Consider the following 19574-nt stretch of genomic DNA (forward strand, 5'->3'; position numbering starts at 1 on the left):
TGATACAGCAGTTTTTCATGCATCAAAGTGTTTATGACATCATATTTCGTGAACTATTTGTCATACAGTGCCATAATTTTGCAAGTAAATTCTGTGCTATTTGCAAAATGTATCATGGATACAGTTAGTAGTAAAGAAGTAACAAATTAAAACATTGTGCCTAATGTGTCAGTTTGACTGCATGAACAGTGAAAATGTATTAAATAATAAACTTTTTTTCCTTTCATCATTTTATGGGCATTGTTCTGCAAGGAAGAGTCTCATAAAGGTTTGAAATAATGTGTAAATTGTTGCAACTCACTAAGTGTTCTCATTCTGAAATACTGGATGAAACTGGATATTCACATGTCATGAGTTATCTTTTTCACACCCACACCTTTGATGGGTACATGGTTTATACCTCCACAGCGATTCTTTCTGGACAATAAGTGGTATGTGTAGTAAGTTTGGTTGAAATCACTCTAGTGATTTAGCAGATGTGGAACATACAAGTGTAAATACATTTTTATAATATATATAAACAAAAATTGTTTACTCAAAATGTGCTGTTGTGTTTTCATCCTCACAATCAGTTTTCATAGAAAACAGAAAACTTGAATTTATGGCTTATCAACTTGTGATTAGAACACTAGTGTTGAATCTGAATTTGCAATAACAGTAAACAAGGCTCAAGATCAGTGAGGGGGGGAGGAGTAGATGGACAGAGAGAGGAAGGGAGGAAATGGACACAGAGAGGGGGAAGGAGGAGATGGACAGAGAGCGAGAGGGGGGGGGGGGGAGGAGATTATGACAAATATCCAATTCCCATACATATTTAGCAATTGCGAAGTGTTGCTAGGGTTGCTAGTTACTAATAGATAATGAAAAAAATCTGTGAGGTATTAGGTTCTCAGAGGGATTATTTCCATGTGTGTAAACCCCACCAAGCCATTTGTGAGAGCACTGCCTCACTTATTTTTGACACTTTTAAAAACAGTACTTTGAAACAGTTTAGCTATTGTAAAATATTTTATTTATATTCTTTGTCAAAACATATTATTGCCAAAAACTATTATTGGTTTATTGTAACAAAATCATGCTACAAGATTCAAATAAACCTTAAAGTTTTGTGAATGCTTCAATCTTGGACAACATTCCCTACTTGGGAATTACTGTTTGGTATTCTCATTGCCCTTCTTAGAAGGGCAGCCATAAAATTCAGTACGTTACATGGCTACCATTCGAATGTTTTGTGTTATCAACCACATCTGTAGACTTGACTGTAAAGACTATGTGCTGGTGTGCACACAAAAACGGGGAACTGTTAAACCTCATTGTTGAGCCCAGAGATGCTTAACCACGCTCTGTAAAATCTTTCAGAGTTTGTGTTTGTTCTCTTATTGAAAGAGATGCAGCAATGGTGACCTCATATTGCCACTTTGATGTGGGTGACACCACCTTGAAGATCGATATACAGACATCTGTGATGTGACTGTAGTGAAGTTTATTATGGTTTTGTTCATGGGTGGTTGTCAAAGACAGAGCATTACTTGTAGCAGCACACTTCTGACCATGTAATTCCTATTTAGGTACACTCTGTATATCAGTATTATTTCTCTCTACCAGTGTGATAGTCACCACTATAAATTGTGCTTTTTTTCTCATTGTTTTGTGCATTGGTATATGACTATGTACAGCACATGTTTTATTGTGTGTGTGTGTGTGTGTGTGTGTGTGTGTGTGTGTGTGTGTGTGTGTGTGTGTGTGTGTGTGTGTGTGTTTGGGGAGGGGGGGGGATGAGGTCTTCCTGGAGCGCTTACCATTGATTTTAGTCAAATTTGACACACTTCTGTCAGTTGATTCTAATGTTTTCATCATTGTGACAGTATACAGGTTGTTATAGTAGAAATGTACTATTTTCTGGGAGATGATGATACTGGTCATAATGTAAGACAGATTGATATCAATCTATTCATGAAAGTTGATATGCTATTGCGTACAAATTTATGTTTATTCCCCACTTGCATCCAGCTAACAGATATTATGGCACATGCTTAACAATAGCAGCCTTTGTTTTGCTATTGGCGATGTCATTATCATGCAGCTGGTGGAAGTATGTTTTGTAGTAGAAATATGATAAATTATTTTGAATTGTAATAGGAGGGAACTTGTGGGCTACTGGACTAATTACACTTAATGACGCTGTGGCACAGATCGTACTCAGTTTTGCAAAGTTGATGCTGTAAATGTGCTAGTTGTTTGCGGCTTCTGGTAATGCACTCAAATTTCGTCATAACCCTACGGTCAGCACTTGATGAATTATTATGCTTTCTATATTGTATGGATAAGTTCAGGTGAACACTGCATGTGAGGAAGGGCAGTATCATTTCATTGTCAGTATGTGCAATATCTGCATACAAAGCACTAAGCACAAATTTTGCCATTGGGTACAAACTGGTTATTTGATTCCAGTGACACATTTTGGGGACGAAACTATTAAGAAAACTGTAATTGTCATTTCTGGTTTTCCAGAAAATAATTTTGTAGATACACATTTTAATTTGTCTTTTTCCATCACCGTGTAAAAGGACTTAGGATATTAAAAGCTGCTGGTCTCATTATTTTGGATGAATGAGTATAAGTGTAATACTTGTTTGCTTTATAAAAAAACCTTTGTTCCTCAAGGGAATGTTACAGTGATCTTTGACAGTCAACACGTTGGTTTCTGAAAGTTAAAAATAAGTTTTAAGAAACTGGTGAACTTTTCTCAAGAAATTTGACATTTGATAATATCCATTTTACCAAAGAAATGTGCAAATATTGCTCACTTGAGTTCAGACAAATAAGTAGCATTGTATATTTTTTATATTCCAGCAGATAAATTTCAAGCAGTGCCAGTCAGTTTTTAATATGCTACTTGTCACACTTCTGGCAGTCTCATAATACTGTGTTAATGCCTTAGCCTAGTCCTAGAATTCTCAGCCTCAGTTGCAACTATTTGTTTAGTAACTTCAATTTTACATCAGGGAAGTTTGATATTCTGACATTTATTTGATCTGCTTAGTTGTTTGTAGGATTTTTGTTTATTACTACAACAGTGTGCTTAATGAGTACATAGTTTGCAAGTTAAAAACTGATGTATTAAAATGATAGAGCGAAGCAAACGTACCCAATCTGTGAACTAAATAATGTGTTTGTGAAGAACTAACAAACCCATTTGATGTTATTTTAGTACTTATATAAGGCCAAAGGCAATGTTGGAGGAACAAAATATTTTTGATCTTGACAGCCAGTTCTAAGAGTTGATGTATTTGACTAGTCAACGTAAATTAATTTTCAGTCTACATAAAGGATTGAGGAATATCGTTTATAGAAATTAAGTGAAAATAGAAGTTGAAATGTGATGATTTATACCTTTGTTTCACTGTCATCAGTTAATACAATTGTATTTGGGAAGTATGGAATGTGAAACCTCACCTTCTAACGTTTTCGGACGACAAGAGAGAGTGTGGTATTGGGTTGCAAGGCACACACATCTCTCAATTCAGTAGTTGTGTGTAGCCGATCCTCTTCTCTGGGTAGTCATCTACGACGATCTCCCACAAGCTGCTTCTTCGAAGACTATAGTGGGTTAACGGAATTTATTAAAATACTTCTCTATCCTTGAAATAATTTCGGTACTCGTATAATACTTTTCAGTTCCATCACTTTATATTTTCATCTTTCACAGATAATAACTTCTGCAAACTATTTTATTCCTTACACCTTAGACTTGTTTACACATATTCATACATGTGTCTTGTTTCCTTCATAGCCAATACATAAATTAATTTAAAAGTCTCTAGTCTCAAGCAAGTCCAATACATGAATGTGCATAGCACTCTATATTCAGCAGTTCAATAGTCTTATTTACAATCACCACAGACACTAACACATCAAAGAATACGACAAAATTATTCTTTGAGTTCTCCTCACGTCTTCTGTGGCGCTGGAGGCAAACACTTGTCGTTGTCAGTGACTCACCCCTTTTACAGTCTTGTAATAACAAACTTCCGACCTGCACGTAGAAACAGGTGGATCGGTAGAAATGTTCTCTCTCTCCTGCACTCATACTTAAAATAACGGGTGTTTGAGACGATTGAAGGCCGGGTGTTTCTAGAATTTACACCGAAATTCTTGAGGCGCTACAACATCTCCATTTAGGTTGAGGCTTTCTGTGATTTCCCAAAGTGGTTGGAATGGTATCTTTGATCAGGTTAAGCCAATACCATTCCCATCTTCGTCCTCTGTGCACATGCTCCATCTCTAATGACTGCACATTTGATGAGACATTAAACTCTAATCCTCCCATTCATTATCAGTAGCTCGTAAATGTCACCAATTCTTGTCTAACATTGTTAGTGGTGACAAAAATAAGATGCTTTTGGCAACATGAAGAAGGGAGTGGAAGTTGGGGTGTGAAGTGTGTTTAAATGGCTGATGATAAAACATTGCCTATAGTATCAATATTTGACTGTGAATCTAGGTCTGACACAATTTTAACCTGGCAGTAAGTTTCATAGCAGTTAACACTGGATTGCAGAGTGTGCTTCAGCTTTTTTTGATTGTCATGTACATCTACATGATTACTCTGCAATTCACATTTAAGTGCTTGGCAGAGGGTTAATCGAACCACAAACATACTATCTGTCTACCATTCCACTCCCGAACAGCGCGCGGGAAAAACAAATACCTAAACCTTCCTGTTCGAGCTCTGATTTCTCTTATTTTATTTTGATGATCATTCCTATCTATGTAGGTTGGGCTCAACAAAATATTTTCGCATTTGGAAGAGAAAGTTGGCGACTGAAATTTTGTAAATAGATCTCGCCGTGACGAAAAACGTCTTTGATTTAATGACTTCCATCCCAACTCGCGTATCATATCTGCCACACTCTCTCCCCTATTACGTGATAATACAAAACGAGCTGCCCTTTTTTGCACCCTTTCGATGTCCTCCGTCAATCCCACCTAGTAAGGATCTCACACTGCGCAGCAATATTCTAACAGAGGACGAACAAGTGTAGTGTAAGCTGTCTCTTTAGTGGACTTGTTGCATCTTCTAAGTGTCCTGCCAATGAAACGCAACCTTTGGCTTGCCTTCCCCACAACATTGTCTATGTGGTCTTTCCAACTGAAGTTGTTCGTAATTTTAACACCCAGGTACTTAGATGAATTGACAGCCTTGAGAATTATACTAGTAATCGAATTCCAACGGATTTCTTTTGGAACTCATGTGGATCACCTCACACTTTTCGTTATTTAGCGTCAGCTGCCACCTGCCACACCATACAGCAATCTTTTCTAAATCGCTTTGGAACTGATACTGGTCTTCGGACAACCTTACTAGACGGTAAATTACAGCATCATCTGCGAACAATCTAAGGAACTGCTCAGATTGTCAGCCAGGTCATTTACATAGATCAGGAACAGCAGAGGTCCCTGGGGAACACCTGACATCACTTTAGTTTTACTCGATGATTTGCCGTCTATTACTACGAACTGCGACCTTCCTGACGGGAAATCACAAATCCAGTGGCACAACTGAGACGATACCCCATAGGCTCGCAGCTTGATTAGAAGTCGCTTGTGAGGAACGGTGTCAAAAGCTTTCCGGAAATCTAGAAATACGGAATCAACTTGAGATCCCCTGTCGATAGCGGCCATTATTTCGTCAGTGTTTAATAGCAACTATTTAGCAGCACGGCATCAGTTGCCACTTCCCATTCAGCGGACATAATCAAACGCTTAAAAAAAGAAAGGAATTGCAGCATCAGTGTTCCATTAAACTTATTTATGTACCTACTGTATATCTAAATAATTTTATTGCTGATTTAATACAAGTGTGCACTGCCAGATCAATATTGTTTCAGATTATTAATTTAGACAAACAAAAAGCTCAAGATTTTCACCAGTTTCTTGTGAAATCTGTATATTATTATTTATTGCTACATTCCCTTACGATTTTGCGGTCTTGAAGCTTTTCAGTTAGACTGTCAGGTCTAATTGTCCATCATCATTTTAATTATCATATTACTGTTGATATTAAATTCTTCAGCTAATTGTGTACTGTTTCATTCACATAGTTTTTACTGTGCAGTTATTAGTATTCAGTATTTGATTTAATTTAGTAGTATGACTCATTGCATGGTGCAAGCTCTTCTTGTTGAAGCAGATAAAGCTCACCACTCTTATTTCCTTAAGTTCAACACGATTTCATGCACACTTCTGTATACAACAGGTTTTCTTGTCCCATGATAATAAATCTAACAAAATCAGTGACATTGATATACAGCCTTACAGTTAAAGATGTGCAACAGAACTCTACTGTACTTCACAATGAATATCAATCTTACACAATGTAATGAAGAAAAGGTCATCTTTCACAGTTTATTCCAAGTGTGTTCTTCAGAGTCCCTTATTAAGATGTCTGGTAATGACTGGCAGTCACAAATTGGTACATGCTGGGAGAAATTTTAAGGCTCCCTCTTTTAACTCTATTCAGGCACGTTATACTGTGTAAGTAACCACATGTTGAAAAAATCAGTTTCAAGAAATATTGTCTAAGTTGGCAAATATGAGGACACTTTGATAATCCTTTTAATTTATGTTACACAAATTTGACTTAGCCTTTATCGTTTAGATCTTATGTCCCCTCAGATTAGGTTTGTATTATACAGTATAGGCTAATGCGGTGATGTAATGTTGGGTGACACCTAGTGTCCGCGTATAGCCAACTCCTCTCAGATAGCACCAGGGAGAATTTTAAGCTTAACATTCCATTTTGGACAGACCAATATCAACAGTATGACATGGTTCATCCTGTGGAATACTACGGAGCTGATTGGAATTTAACACACAGTGGCTCAGAGTATAGTGGTCAGAATTCTTATGTCGCCATAATTCCCTTCCTTGCTGTTTAGATTCTGGTTGCTATGGATTTGAGAGAAATATTTAAGAGTTTTTCGCTGTAAATGTTAGTGTTTAACATATTTATTTTGAGGTAATATATATTGCTTTGTGTTTTTGCAGTACATATGTTTCTTGGAGGTTAAGAATAATGTCAGTGCTGTTTGGTAACTTTTTTAAAAAACACTCTGCTAGAGGTGTAACAGGAGTGAAAGAACAGCTGTTTCTAAGTAACCAATGATTTTCAGACAGATGACAAATTTCGTAGCACTGAATTTATTATAATGTCTCATGTCCCAAAATAACAATCACCTCAGACTGTCTTGTACATTCAAGATTTAAAAGTTTTTGATTTCACCCCTTAACACATGTTTTTCTTTTATCACCTTCTATTGATTACCTCAGACTATCCTCATATTGCCATGGGTAGCAGTAAACTTGCATTGGTCTTATTTTTAATTTTAGAGTGTGATTTGTGCCTGCCTCTTGTTCCACGATTTTTTATATAAGATTTTATACACACTAATTTTTGTTGCTTGATTCATGCTCATGTTGCATTTCAGTGTATAAGAATGTATTAATTGTGACTAAACCACATGTCATTATGGGATGTGTCTTATGTTTTAGGTGTTGAACATGGACAAACAGTACGAATGAATGTAGGTAACAAGGAATTATTTATAACATTTAGGGTAGAAAAATCTGATTATTTTCGAAGAGATGGTGCTGATGTCCATACAGATGCTACTATTTCCTTGGCACAAGCTGTACTTGGTGGTACTGTGCGTGTACAGGGTGTGTATGAAGATCACACTATTCAGGTGAGCTAATTTAATTTTAAAGTTTTGAACAACTTTGTCATCTGTGGTGGTGGTGGTGGTGGTGGTGGTTATACACTGAGGTGACAAATGTCATGGGAGAGCGTTATGCACATATACAGATGGTGGTAGTCTCACATACACAAGGTATAAAAGGGCAGTGTATTGGTGTTTACTCAGGTGATTCATTTGAAAATGTTTCTGAGTTGATTACAGCCGTGTAGTGGGAATTGATGGACTTTTAATGTGGAATGGTAATTGGAGCTAGACACATGGTACAGTCCATTTCAGAAACCATTAGGGAATCCAATATTCTGCGATCCACAGTGTCAGGAGTGAGCCAAGAATTCCAAATTTCAGGCATTACCTGTCACGACAGACAACACAGTGGCTGACGGGCCTCACTTAACATCTAAGAGCCACGATGTTTGCTTAGTGTTGTCAATGCTAATAGACAAGCAACACTGCATAAAATAACCCAAGAAGTCAATGTGGAATATACAGTGAACACATCTGTTACGACAGTGTAACAAAATTTGTGTTAATGGGCTACGGGAGCAGACAATCCATGTGAGTGCCTTTGCTAATAGCAAATCACCTGCAGTGTATCTCCTGGGCATGTGACCATATCATTTGGGCAGCAGATCACTGAAAAACCATGGTCTGGTCAGACAGATCCCAGTTTCAGTTGGTGGAGCTGACGGTAGGGTTAGAGTGTGGTGCAGATCTCATAAAGCCATGAACCCAAGTTGTAAACAAGGCTCTGTGCCAACTGGTGGTGGCTCCGTAATGGTGTGAGTCTTGTTTACATTGAATGAACTGGGTCTTCTGGTCCAACTGAACCTATCATTGACTGGAAATGGTTATGTCTGGCTAGTTGGAGACTGTTTGAAGCTATTCATGGACTTCATTATTATGGCTGACAGTGCCCCATGTCACTGGGCCACAGTTGTTCACGATTGCTTTGAAGAACATTCTGCATAATTGAGGAGAATGATTTGGCAATGCAGATCACTGGACATGAATCCCATTGAACATTTATGGAGCATAATCGAGAGGTCAGTTTGTGCACAAAATCTTGCACCGGCTGTAGTTTCACATTTATGGATGGCTGTAGAGGCAGCGTGGCTCAATATTTCTGTGAGGTATTTCCAATGACTTGTTGATTCCATGCCACGTCAAGTTGCTGCACTACGCCATGCTAAAGGAGGTCTGACATGATAATAGGAGGTGTCCTGTGATGTTTGTCACCTCACTATATACCTCCCATTTGCCTCTCTACGTGCTTCCTCTTGCCCTTTCCACCCCTTCTTTCTTTTTAATTTCATTACAGTCACAACCATGTCTTCTGCTGAAGCCTTTTTCATTGTCCGTTTATTTGTATTACTGTACTATCTCCACTAGCAATCCTGTCGTGTTTCTCCATTGTTCACTAAGCAATCATCAGTTTTTGAACAGTTTTCACATTCAAAGTCAGTGTCTCATTACCATTAGTTATAGCTGGTGACACTCATTGATTGTAATTTTGCCTTTCCAGAGAATTTGGTAGGTTGGCTCAGAAAAGCATATATTAGAAGCACTCCAAGCCACTTTTACTGTTCTGTAACTTTTTCTCCCTATACACGTGGCCATCCTCACCTATCCTAAGTATGTTTCATTTTTTAGGTGCTGATGCTCTAATTTAAACTTCAATTGATTTTAAGGCTTGCTTTCAGATTTACTTTATTTTCTTCTCCTATTCATTGTTTATCATAACTAGAGGCAAAGTGTACAATCTCGTCAGGAAAACAAGTCAGAAAAAAATGTTAATAAATACTCAAGGTGCAAAAGGGATGTTCACCTATGTGGTGCCTAAGCTGAAATAAGTGACACAAGGTCGACAGTCATAAGTGAAAAACATTGGTTCTCTAAACTTCAGAGCTGTTTAAAATGCATTCATTCTGTGAAAGGGAAATTTACAAAATAAGAAAAAATGATAACATGTACCTGACATACAGGAAGCAAGTTCCACAGAAGATTTTGGGATCAAGACACAGATCACACACCACAGATGGAGAAGTAATTATATTTTGTTCTGTAGAAGCAAAGTCACTCCTGCTCAGTAAAAATGTTATTTATTTTCTGACACAGTCGCAATTATCTTTCGAAATTATCGGTTTCGACCATCTCAAATGGCCATCTTCAGATCTAAAAATTAAAATTAAATTCTCTATGTAGTTTAACATGTTACATGTAAAATACGAGGTGTTCAAAAAGTCTCTCCACAGTGCCATATGATTGTTCACCTGCCTGGGTTACTTCCCTTAAAGTGGACTCTCCCAACATTCCACTGTTTCGTTTATCTCAGCCAGCATCAGTAGTATCATTGGTGTGTGTTGTTACGCGTTGATGTGAATGTTTAAGTTTAGTTCCTATGTTTGTTCTGTTTTTGTCACTGTTAAAAAGCTAGCCATTGAAGAACATGTTTTTAGTCGATATTTCATCCAACAAAATGGAAGGGATATTCTTAATGAAACGTTTTTCACTGATGAGGCATGGTTTCATTTATCCAGGTACATGAACTCACAAAATTCTTGTATGTAGAGTACTGCAAATCCATTGTGTATTCATGAGGAACCACTTCATTCTGTGAAAATATGAGTTTGGATTGCAATTTCTAGACATCCGATTGTGGGTCCCATATTTTTCAACGAAACAATAAACACACAATGATACTGCAGTGATATTCTGTACCCATTCATCGGAGAACTTGTGTTAAGTGAAATACTGAACCATTATTTTTTGGTGATCACGTAATTTCACAGGTATTTTGGCCTCCACGATCGCCTGACCTAACACCACCTGACTTTTTCTTATGTGGTGCAGCGAAAGCAGCTGTCTGTAAAAACCGTCCAGAATCCATCGATGAATTGAAAACTGCAATATCCACTTTCACTGCTTCTGTTACAGAAGAAATGTTACAGCTTGTGTTTGGAAAGATGATTAGACGAATTGAATTGTGTATTCAACAACAGGGGAGACACTTTCAACTTTTAATGTGGAAATTTGTTAGTAAAAATGAATATTCAATAAATTAATAACTTGTATTTCACTGAGTTTCATTTCGGCATATTCACTGCGGCATACGGCACGTGCGGCTAACAATCGTATGGCACTGCGGAGAGACTTTTAGAACACCCCGTACAATTTGTACTATAAAATAATGAAAAACAATGAAATAATAAAATTATCATATCCGGTAACGGCACAGGAAGGTCATGCATTTTCATTAACATAAAAGCATTCTGCAATATTTCCTATAGTAAAATTCAGAAATTAAAACCAAAATATCACTTTTGTAACCACCACCAGATATTGATAGTGGACGGATTTTTATTTTTCGATTCTACTATATAAAATGAAATCCTACCTGACTCTGTTTCAGTTTCCACTTTAAAACTGAATTACTCGCAAACTAGCACACACACATACCATCGTGCCAAAAGTCTTGCACATGACTGACATGAATTTCAACTTAATAATGCCAACGTAACGCTTGCGCAATCACAGTGTGCTTGACTTTTGAAATGACCCTCGTAGTTGACACTGCAGAAATTAAAAAAAAAAACTGTCAATATACATTACTGTAATCACATGCTTGAGATGGTGAACTTGCAGTTTCAAATTGCTCAGCATTTATAAAAATTGTAGAAGGCAGATGATCTTGAATCAGCACAAAAAATGAACTCTGAAATCTTGTGTTGTAGAATTGTTAATTTCAGATTACTTGACTGTGAACTAGGATCAGCTTATGTTAATAAAATTTTGCAGGTCACATAAAGTTCATTTGCAGCAGTCAGTCCACAACCACATGACACTACAAAGAATAGAGTTCATTTTGTGCAAATACAAATTGAGAAGAAGTAAATAATGAAGAAATTGTTGGTAAAACTCTCTCATTGCTGAAGTTTTAAATATTTTTTTCAGTCTGTAATGTTAGGTTAACAAGAATATCGATGTTATAAGTAATGAGTGCAGTTAATAATTGCGTAAAAAAAATCAAATAATAAATATGAAAATGTTTAAAACCATTTTGTAGATGGTTAGCTGTAGAGTAAAGTAGGGAGATTCCAAAACAGTAAACGAAAAGCACCAGTTTGCTTTTGTTCTACAATATTACTTTTATTGTTAACCGTTTTTCGGCTTACAAGGCCATCTTCAGACATTTACCAAGAACCAACAGAATATTCTGTTAACGTAAATTCCAACATGTATCAAAATTTCTATGATAATGCCATGCACATTAGTGAAAAAACCAGTAAGCATATGTGAATCAATTAGCAAAGTGATAACTAAATGTAGTGTGACTCTGTGGATTCATAGTTCAGAAATTCAATCCCAGGTAAGCCCTAAGACTTCTACCCGCTGCCTTGGGCAACGTTTGTTAATGTGCTAGATGCTGAATTGCATTGTGGTTTGGAACCCACATTACAAGGTAGGTGCTCTATGTATCTGGATGGGTAAGTATGTTCAAAGGTCTGAATAAGGCAAGGGTATGCCACATCCAAAAGGATCATGCTGATCAAATCACTGTTGTGGTCAAATCAATCTTTAGGTTGAAGAGAGCTCTACCTAAGCAAATGATAGAAATCTATACCACTGCCACTCTCAGCATTGATACTTTCTTTAATGTTGCATAATAATGACTTTAAAAGCTGTGAACTGTTGAAAATTTTGTCCACACAGAAAGCTACCTAAATCCATGGCCAATGATGTGTGTATGTATGTTTCGTCCTATTCAACAAGCTTCTGAAAGGTGGATACTATATCACGGTTGTCTACAGTTTGTGTTCCCAGTCGAATTGTCTGTGGCACTTAACAGCTGTCTCCAGATGGCTAGGATTATCATCTTACAAACAGTTCATTCTCTCGTCTTGAAGATTTTGATTATGTAGAAACCACATTGCTTGAATACACAATTCATGTTTTCGTAACATTCTAAGTAACTGTGGTGGAGAGCGTGCTGTGGTCAAGAGTCTTTAAGTGTTGAGAATCATATTGTTTCTTTTCATTTACTTTACAGATATCTGTTTTGATGTTGTTTGACTGTGGAGAAGTTTCTTGAAGTTAGAGAAGTTTCTTCTGCTTATTTTCCTTCTCCTCCACAACAAAAAACTTCCAGTAAAAAATACAGTGTGTCTGTTATGGTGTACAATTGATATCTGCAGTTGAAACATGATAATTATGTGTGTTTTGTGGCTGAGATTTGATTGAATGCTGCCAATGGCTCAAAAGAAATGCAACAATGCTGGACCACCAGTCAGGATCTGTCAACAGTGGATTGCTGAGTGCAGACACAAAATACAAACAACGAGGAAATTTACAAGTTTGGGTAGCAAATTCCAATGAGTAATCTGATGAAAGAAAACCTGAGACACCGTGAAAGCAGAGACCAAGAATGCATGGCACACTATGGCAACGAGACTGTAGTGAAGCAAATACATCACTGAGTTTTATGTTACTGCGCAACATAACTTATAGGGTGACCACAAGCTGTAATTGGCTGGCAGAATGGTGTGTGGCTCTGTGGCGGGTGATACTAGTGGTAGAGGTTTAAGTGCTCTGTCCAGATAGAGTTGATGCGCTCTGGTCAGCTTCTAAAGTCGCTGGGCTGGGATACCACAGAATTGATAGCTAATGTAATGCTGTTGTAGGCATGTGTCATGCTAATTTAGAGCAACACTGAATCTTGTTAAACTAAAAAAGAGTTCAGTGTAATAAAAGATAGTGAATTTGTGAATTGGGTCAGCAATGTTTATTCAGTTGGCCCTTGAGATTCACAGTGAATGTAACATAGTTCTAAGAGTGGCAATGTTAACACAGGTTTTTCACATTTATATTGCTGGACCAAGAATGAATTTCACTGCCTACGAACAGTAGTTATTATATCTTAGTGGTGACTAACGTTGACTGTCTGTAATGTTGCCTACCGTGCTAGCTCACAGACGTAGGTAGGATATTGTATATGTATTATTAACAAAAAAATAAAATACAGCTCAGCTACATATCAAATAGCAGTACTGAAAACAGGAATATTTACATACATTCAGAAATGAAGATATTTTGTTTAAATTTGGGTCAATATTCTTTAGTGATCTTTTATATGTAGTTTTACTTCTATGGACAGATTTTTAACCACACTGTTTTCTTATATATTTTATTTTAAAGTTCGCCAAGATTATTCCCGATACAAAATGTTATGCTTGAAATATTTAATAAACCATTACATGTTACCAGTATTTTTATATGCATTTCTAGAAAGAGAGAAAATTGAGGTTACAAAATGGTAATTCTGGATTTTTAATAGTTATGTTTTATGAGATGTACAACCCTGTATTTCTTGCATCAAAATTTTTACATAGTGGTCTTCCTTAAACTTCAAAATTTTCAAAGAACACAAATTGCTCTTTTAACTGAGGAAAAAGAAAGTCTTTGTAGTGAGATGTATTGATCCTGTAGCATACACTTATTAGCAGAGACAAACTATTGAATGCACAAGATGACATTGAAAATTGGTTATTTAGATAAAATATGTATAGAAAGATTTTTTGTGTCATGGTAATCCACTAAATGTAAATTCTACTTTGAACAATAAGACTCAGAAAGCTGTACTTCATAAAAGGATTTTGCTGTGTGTGAGACCAAGGCTTGACTACTTTAAGCAGGTTCGAATGGATGTAGGTTGCAGTAGCTGTTATCAGAAGAAGGGACTTGCATAGATAGGTGTAGTCTTTGAACTGCAGCCCATGACAACAAAAAATTATACAGTGTGTCCCAGGATGAATGGACAATGTTCAGGAATATTACAGGAACTATTATTTGAAATATAATGTCTAGTAAACATGGGCTCTAAGACACACACCTCAAGAGCTACGAGCACTTCATGTTTGATACTGTCAAACAAATCTCTTCTACTGCAACCTCTTTGCTTTCCGTATTTTGGGAGGGGTTAGTGTGGACCAAAACAAGAAAAAAAGGGTCTCTTAAACATGGAGTATAAAATACATATCATATTGTTATAAGCAGCACTTGTTAAATAGACATGATGGTTCACAGTATTGAAGATAAAATAGTTTCACTGTATTGAAGATAAAGTAGTGTTCGTAGCTCTTAATATATGCACTTTAGATCACATATTTACTAGATATAATGTATGCACTTTAGATCACATATTTACTAGACACTTTTGCTTCGAATGATCATTACTGTCACATCCATGAATCTTTCCTCCTTGAACACCCTGTATAACACAAAGGAAAGGAGAAAATAATATTCTTGCTACATTTCTACATTTATTGTGATTTGGATGTTGTCAGACCTTGTTGTAGTCATCACCGTGATAAGAGAGCAGCATGGGTGAGACATGATATCAGCTCTTTTTATCGTAGGTGCCTGAAACCTGGAGTACCGCATCCACAAGGGTTTGCTGGTAGTTGACTTTTCACTTGCCACATTGTCAAGGTTGTATCAAGAATACCTCTGTGCCAAAGGAAACTGCTGTTGGCAGTTGATGATGTCACAATAGATTTTTGCAAATAATAGCAGCATATGGACAGGCTACAATACAGCTTATCACTTGCCAACGTAATACGGGAAAACAACCACCAGTGGACAGTGATACCAGCCAGAACTACTGCTTTCGATTGGGCTACACAAGCCACCACCATGTCCCTGCCTTTGCCCATCGCATGTCACAATATACAGGGATTAACATGGATGCAGGAGCACTGCCATTGGGCACCTGAAATACTGAAAAAGATGCCCTATATTGATAGTCTCATCACATGTTTGTACATATTTCTTATGGGTATGAGTACATGAAACCCATATGAGGTGATGCAGTTTTACAGCCTTGGCACATGCAGCCAAGCTATTTTTTAACTCTGTTGTTTCTGGCAAATGGGCTACAGTAGCGAGCACAATTGTAAGGGCCGTAGTCTTCACCTTTTAGTAGTTGAGTCCTCACCTTCTTCTTCAGAATGTTGTTCCTCTTGGTCACTTAACAAATGGTCTGTGATTCCTAGTTTGGAATCAGAGTACTGTAGGATACTCCTTTTTTGGCTCATCATTCTTAATTTGCTCAAGCCTACTGTGAAGTGAAAAATAATTTTTGCTGTCCACTTTCTGGTTCTGGTGCAGTTCCCCTAGAAACCCATTGTCCTGTCAAACAGGTGTATGCTAACCATACATTTATTGTAGCAGCTGATTACAGGTGAACGAGGAGCCTGAATGTATGTCGCATTTTTCTTTGACTATTTTTTACATTGATCCAATGGCTGCTTCCAAATCTTGGTTGAAGTAGTTAGGTTGGATTTTGGCCCAACCATTGTACAATAGAAATTAGTCTTCTCTCATTGTCTGGTCAACAGACCCGCATCCTTGATTTGTAAGAATCTTGTCTGCTATCTGATGGACTGCTCTGGGTATCCATGACTTCATTATTGTTCCAGAAAATGACTTTGCATGCAAAAAATAATAACAATGTGACAGGTAGTGCCTTTTAGAAACAATCATGAAAAGAAATGTATTGTAAATTATCGAAGATAATCATCACTGATACCTAGGAACTACTGCTCGAAAATGTGGCACTAAGTCCGAGTGTCTGTTATGGCGGGCATCACTATCTTGTAACCATAATTAAAGAATCATGCAGTCCTACCAAAACTTATTACACAGCAAAGCCACAAAAACAGCATTTATAGATATTGTCTACAGCAGGTACATATTTTTCTGAAGTAAGTTTTGAAAAATACACAGTATTGGAGTAATACGCACCTACCACGCTAACAAGTCATAAACAACGCTGCTTATCAACTAGTATGAAGTGATGATATACACAAAATTCCAAAACAAAATGGTGTTTACACAGTCTTGTTCACATTGTAGATAATAGGTGTCATGTCTTAGGACAACCAGCCATTAAATAATGTGGTGGTAAGTGTGAAAGACTTTTTGAATTATTTCTTTCATTACAAACAGAAGGTTTACTGTGTAAAGCATGAGTGTTGACTGCATGGTTATAGTAAGGAAAATCTTGCAACTGCAAAGGCATTTCATTGACATGATGTCTAGTTTCACTGATTTGATGCTAATTGTTTGTTTCCTGTTTATATTGTCTCACCTTTCCAATCCTCACTAACCATGAAGTGTTTGAATTGTTGGGAAAATTCATTTCTTGTGGTAATGCTCTTTCATGGGATTATGAAAGACTTACAATTTCAAAGGAATTCATCCAATATCATCTGTACCTCAGGAAAGAGACGTCAAATAATATTCTAATTTCAAATCTAGTGTCAAATAAAAAAAATGATTCACTTAGATATGTACATTGGAAATTACTCCAATTACTTTGGGATCATATAACGCTCACGTGGAATTTGTGTGTCAGCCCTTATGGTAAAATGGTCACTGTTGAACATCACTGTCCTAAGTAGACAGTGGAATGTTGCTGTTAAGATGGATGTTATTATCAGTCATTACTAACATAAAATGACAAAGGATCCTTCATGTCATAGGGAGGGGGGATAGCAAATTCATCCAACTAGTGCAATCTAAGCTATTCTCGACCCGAGTTATTCGCCACCAGGTAATTTTCATTACCTTCTGGATGCCCTTGCCCAGGCGCAGCTCGTAATTAAAGGCACTGAGGCAGAGCTACCACAAAATATATATTAAAATAAATTTCTCAGAAACATATTACAGAATTTAAATTATCAGAAAGCAGAATGAAATTTGTTCTCTGCAGTGGAGTGTGTGCTGATATGAAACTTCCTGGCAATTTAAAACTGTATACTGGACCAAGACTTGAACTTGGGATGTTTGCTATACTGTGATGTATAACAGTACAAGTCAAAGAACTTCTTCTGTATTGTTATACATCACATGTTGTCCTTTTGTCATTGGGTCATTGTATTGTAATCTTGCTACGATCTTTCACTCTTATTAGCAATTATGGTTTTCAGTAGTAACTTATGTCAAAGCATGTATGACATGTGATAAATTTGCAATATCGTTATCACATATAACACAGTGTTAAGCATTTTGTAAAATTCGTATATGTTGTTGATCAGCACCTAAACAAGATGTTCAGTTTCACAAACGGTTAGAGGAAAAAGCGCACGAAATATGTACTGTGCATGGAATATTCCCTGTTACTTTAGTTTCCTTGCTTGCTGACTGTGAGTAAGATGCGTTATTAGCAAGCTTCAATTTTTGAGTGTATTATGCATGAGTTTAGTGATACAAGCTACGATACGGTTGCAAATGGAACAGTGATCTGAAAATGTAGAGTAATTTACTTTTATTTCACGTAAATGGACACAAACTTGCAGGTCCTCAGACTAGCGGTTTTGGTCACAAATGACCAACATAAGATCTGTTGTGCAAGAACTTGTCCTAATGTCCTGTAAAACAGATCTGAAGATGGTCATTGCTGACTGAAACCAGTAGTCTGAAGATCTCCAAATTTGTGACCATAGACATAAAATAAAAGAAATTTATTCTGAGTTTAATGAGTTATATTTTGTTGTGAATAACAGCAGCATACCATGAGTTCGAAAAGAAAACCATATGAATTCAGTGTGCAATTTATCCAGTATTTTTTGGAACATGCGATTAGGATGAAAGTGAAGGAACCAGATTCAATGAAAACAGGGTATACACACAATTTTAACACAGCAGTGTACAATGCAGCTGAGTGGTTGTGTGCACTGTATCACTTAAAATGCATATTTTTGTAATATACAAGTGTAAATACGGCATGTACATTTCCATGGCAGCAGTTGCTCAGGTTGCTCATGTCAGCCAGTCACATGACAGGATTGGTGACGTCATGGAAACATCACTGTTTCATCACACAAACTCATAAACACTGTGATTTGAATGCACACAACATTAAACATCTAAAGGTTAGAAACAATAATACCAGAACCTGTAAGCATGCAATGAAGTTAATATACACGAGGTTAAAGATCTCTCCAAAATGCATCTTTTAGTGTGATTTATTGTGGAAACTATTGGAAAATGTAATGTAAGCCACCTATGGATTTTATCTTGGAGTTAGCTTTATTTGTTATTTAGTAGCCAATTATGAAACAGAAAGAAGATGCCGTAGGTAAACATTTGGCTAGAGTGTTACATTGCCCTCCACCCTCCTGAAATCGTGGTTGTCATGACAGACTGATCTGTAGCGTAGCCTGAGGTCTGGGTTAGTTCAGACTGATAAATGTCGCAGTCTTCCCCAGTACGGAAACCATGGGCTGCACCTCCCTTTGCCCCATTAGACTGGTGTCCTCAGAGTCTTCCATCTGGTTGTTTTTCAATTATTCCATTGTAACATCAGTTGTGCCCACCTCTTCTCTTCACTTTTTACTTGGCTTAAAGGCAATAAATCTTAATCACCAGTTCTGTTTCACCGGTGAATTAGTGATCATTCATATGAATCGATCTTTGATAACTGCCTGTGGATATTTGACGTCAGGTCTGTGCAGAGATCAGGTCTCAACAGCTTTGTTTCAGTAATGACTTAGTGGCTGCTGCCCTGTGTCATATCCTCATTTTATCCCCAGGGATTTAGTCTCTCATATCATCTTTGGTCCCCCAGTCTTCCATCTAAAAACAGTAAAGTAAAGCTGTCTGCCAAGGAAATATTGGTTTGAACTCTGCAGTACTTTACAGGTGAGGTCCTGTTGGAGGCACCCTTGACATGTTGCGACCTTTTTAAAAGACATGTCTAACCAGTTTAACGTGGACTCTGAACTCTGATGCAACTTGATATTTTTCATGAACTTT

General features: G+C 37.0%; 1 protein-coding gene across 3 annotated transcripts in view; it reads left to right on the top strand.

Annotated features, from left to right (window-relative positions):
- Window positions 1–19574, top strand: part of LOC124789544 (protein tumorous imaginal discs, mitochondrial-like) — a 110126-nt gene that overhangs the window by 78707 nt on the left and 11845 nt on the right. For all 3 annotated transcript variants that reach the window (XM_047256943.1, XM_047256941.1, XM_047256942.1), the window contains exon 6: window positions 7555–7748. In XM_047256943.1, the coding sequence (XP_047112899.1) occupies window positions 7555–7748 (194 nt within the window). The remainder of the gene's footprint in view (window positions 1–7554; window positions 7749–19574) is intronic.

This window comes from Schistocerca piceifrons, chromosome 3 (genome assembly GCF_021461385.2).
Source record: "Schistocerca piceifrons isolate TAMUIC-IGC-003096 chromosome 3, iqSchPice1.1, whole genome shotgun sequence".
Taxonomy (NCBI): Eukaryota; Metazoa; Arthropoda; class Insecta; order Orthoptera; family Acrididae; genus Schistocerca; species Schistocerca piceifrons.